The sequence below is a fragment of the Volvox carteri genome (genome assembly GCF_000143455.1).
Source record: "Volvox carteri f. nagariensis unplaced genomic scaffold VOLCAscaffold_60, whole genome shotgun sequence".
Taxonomy (NCBI): domain Eukaryota; kingdom Viridiplantae; phylum Chlorophyta; class Chlorophyceae; order Chlamydomonadales; family Volvocaceae; genus Volvox; species Volvox carteri.
In genome coordinates this window covers 745964-747213 of record NW_003307603.1, presented here as the reverse complement: position 1 = coordinate 747213, position 1250 = coordinate 745964, and the positions used below count along the sequence as shown (strand labels likewise).

The 1250-nt window shown below is 52.1% G+C and overlaps 1 protein-coding gene across 1 annotated transcript in view; it reads right to left on the bottom strand.

Moving 5' to 3' along the window:
• VOLCADRAFT_97420 (uncharacterized protein) overlaps positions 1-1250 on the bottom strand; it is a gene marked incomplete at both ends in the record, with an annotated part of 11388 nt that overhangs the window by 784 nt on the left and 9354 nt on the right. Inside the window, one exon of the mRNA XM_002956342.1 lies at positions 403-486. Within this exon, the coding sequence (XP_002956388.1) occupies positions 403-486 (84 nt within the window). The remainder of the gene's footprint in view (positions 1-402; positions 487-1250) is intronic.

Below are 1250 nucleotides of genomic sequence, written 5' to 3'. Positions count from 1 at the left end.
CGTGATGCACTCCACCGTTGTATTGTTTGTTTGCAAGGCGGTGCTGGGACCAGTTGGCGGGCGGCGGACGGCTGTTGCGGCTTAACGACCCGAGAAGGTAGGTCGTATTGTACGGGGTTCGTTGCTTGGTAATCCGTACAGGCCGTACACCGTACAGCCATTTTATTGGCAGTGTCAGCGGCTACTTTCTCCCATTTGCAAAACTGCATATTGGGTCAAAATTGGATTTGTAACTGATCCGGCTTATCGGCATTATCACAAGATTTGGTCGCTGCATCCTGCCGGCCTTCCGGCCCCCACCCCCTCCATGTCCCCCACGTTCCCCACGTCTTTTTCATTTCGTGTTTACTCCGTTTGCCCTCTCCGCGCACAGGCGTGTGGTTGAGGCTAAGGCTGACGTACTGCCTCATCGATGAGGCGACCGCCGCATTTCGGCTGCCGACCCCTCAGGAACTCGATCGTGCACAGGTAAAGGCTGACGTACTTCTGCAGGAGGGTAGGATTCGGGCTGGAATTAGGGAAGAGCTCTGTCGCAGAATTAGCCTGGATTTTATTCCTGACAAAAGAATTGGTCTGCCGAGGTCTGGAATTGTTCTGGCGGACCCGCCGGAGGTATTCGAATTGCGCTGTGGAGCCTCGGAATTGGGCTGTGCTGCGCCTGAATTGGCCTGTCCGGGTGTCGAATTGGCCTGTCCGGGTGCCGAATTGGCCTAACAGGGTATTGAATTAGCCTGACAGGGTATCGAATTGACCTGTTCGGGGTGTCAGATTGGCCTGACAGGGTATCGAATTAGCCTGACAGGGTGTCGAATTGGCTGTCAAGTTGGCAGGATTGGCCGGGGCTGGCATCCAAAAGCACATGACTTTTAAGGAATTTACAGAAAAACTTTGCAAGAGGACCGCTTACAAGTGCCTCATGTGTGTATTAGATTCGATCCCACGACATGGAGTGGAAAAACTTGCACACCTGGTTACCGTACTCTGGCACTACTACTACTACCGGAGGCAAGCACTCAGGGCCACGACTGCATTACCCAGTCAAGTCAGCTGCCGAGGTCCCACTGTTTTCCCACCACACTTTATCGACAGTCCGTCCAGTTTATCCCACAACACTCGTACACATGAATAGGTTCGGGTGGAAACAATGACAAATCTCTGATAAACCGCTAAACTCAGTACCACGAGCTACATTGAAAACAAATGAAAATGCAGATGTCTGCCGAGAAGAATATTTCGCCATATGCAATCTA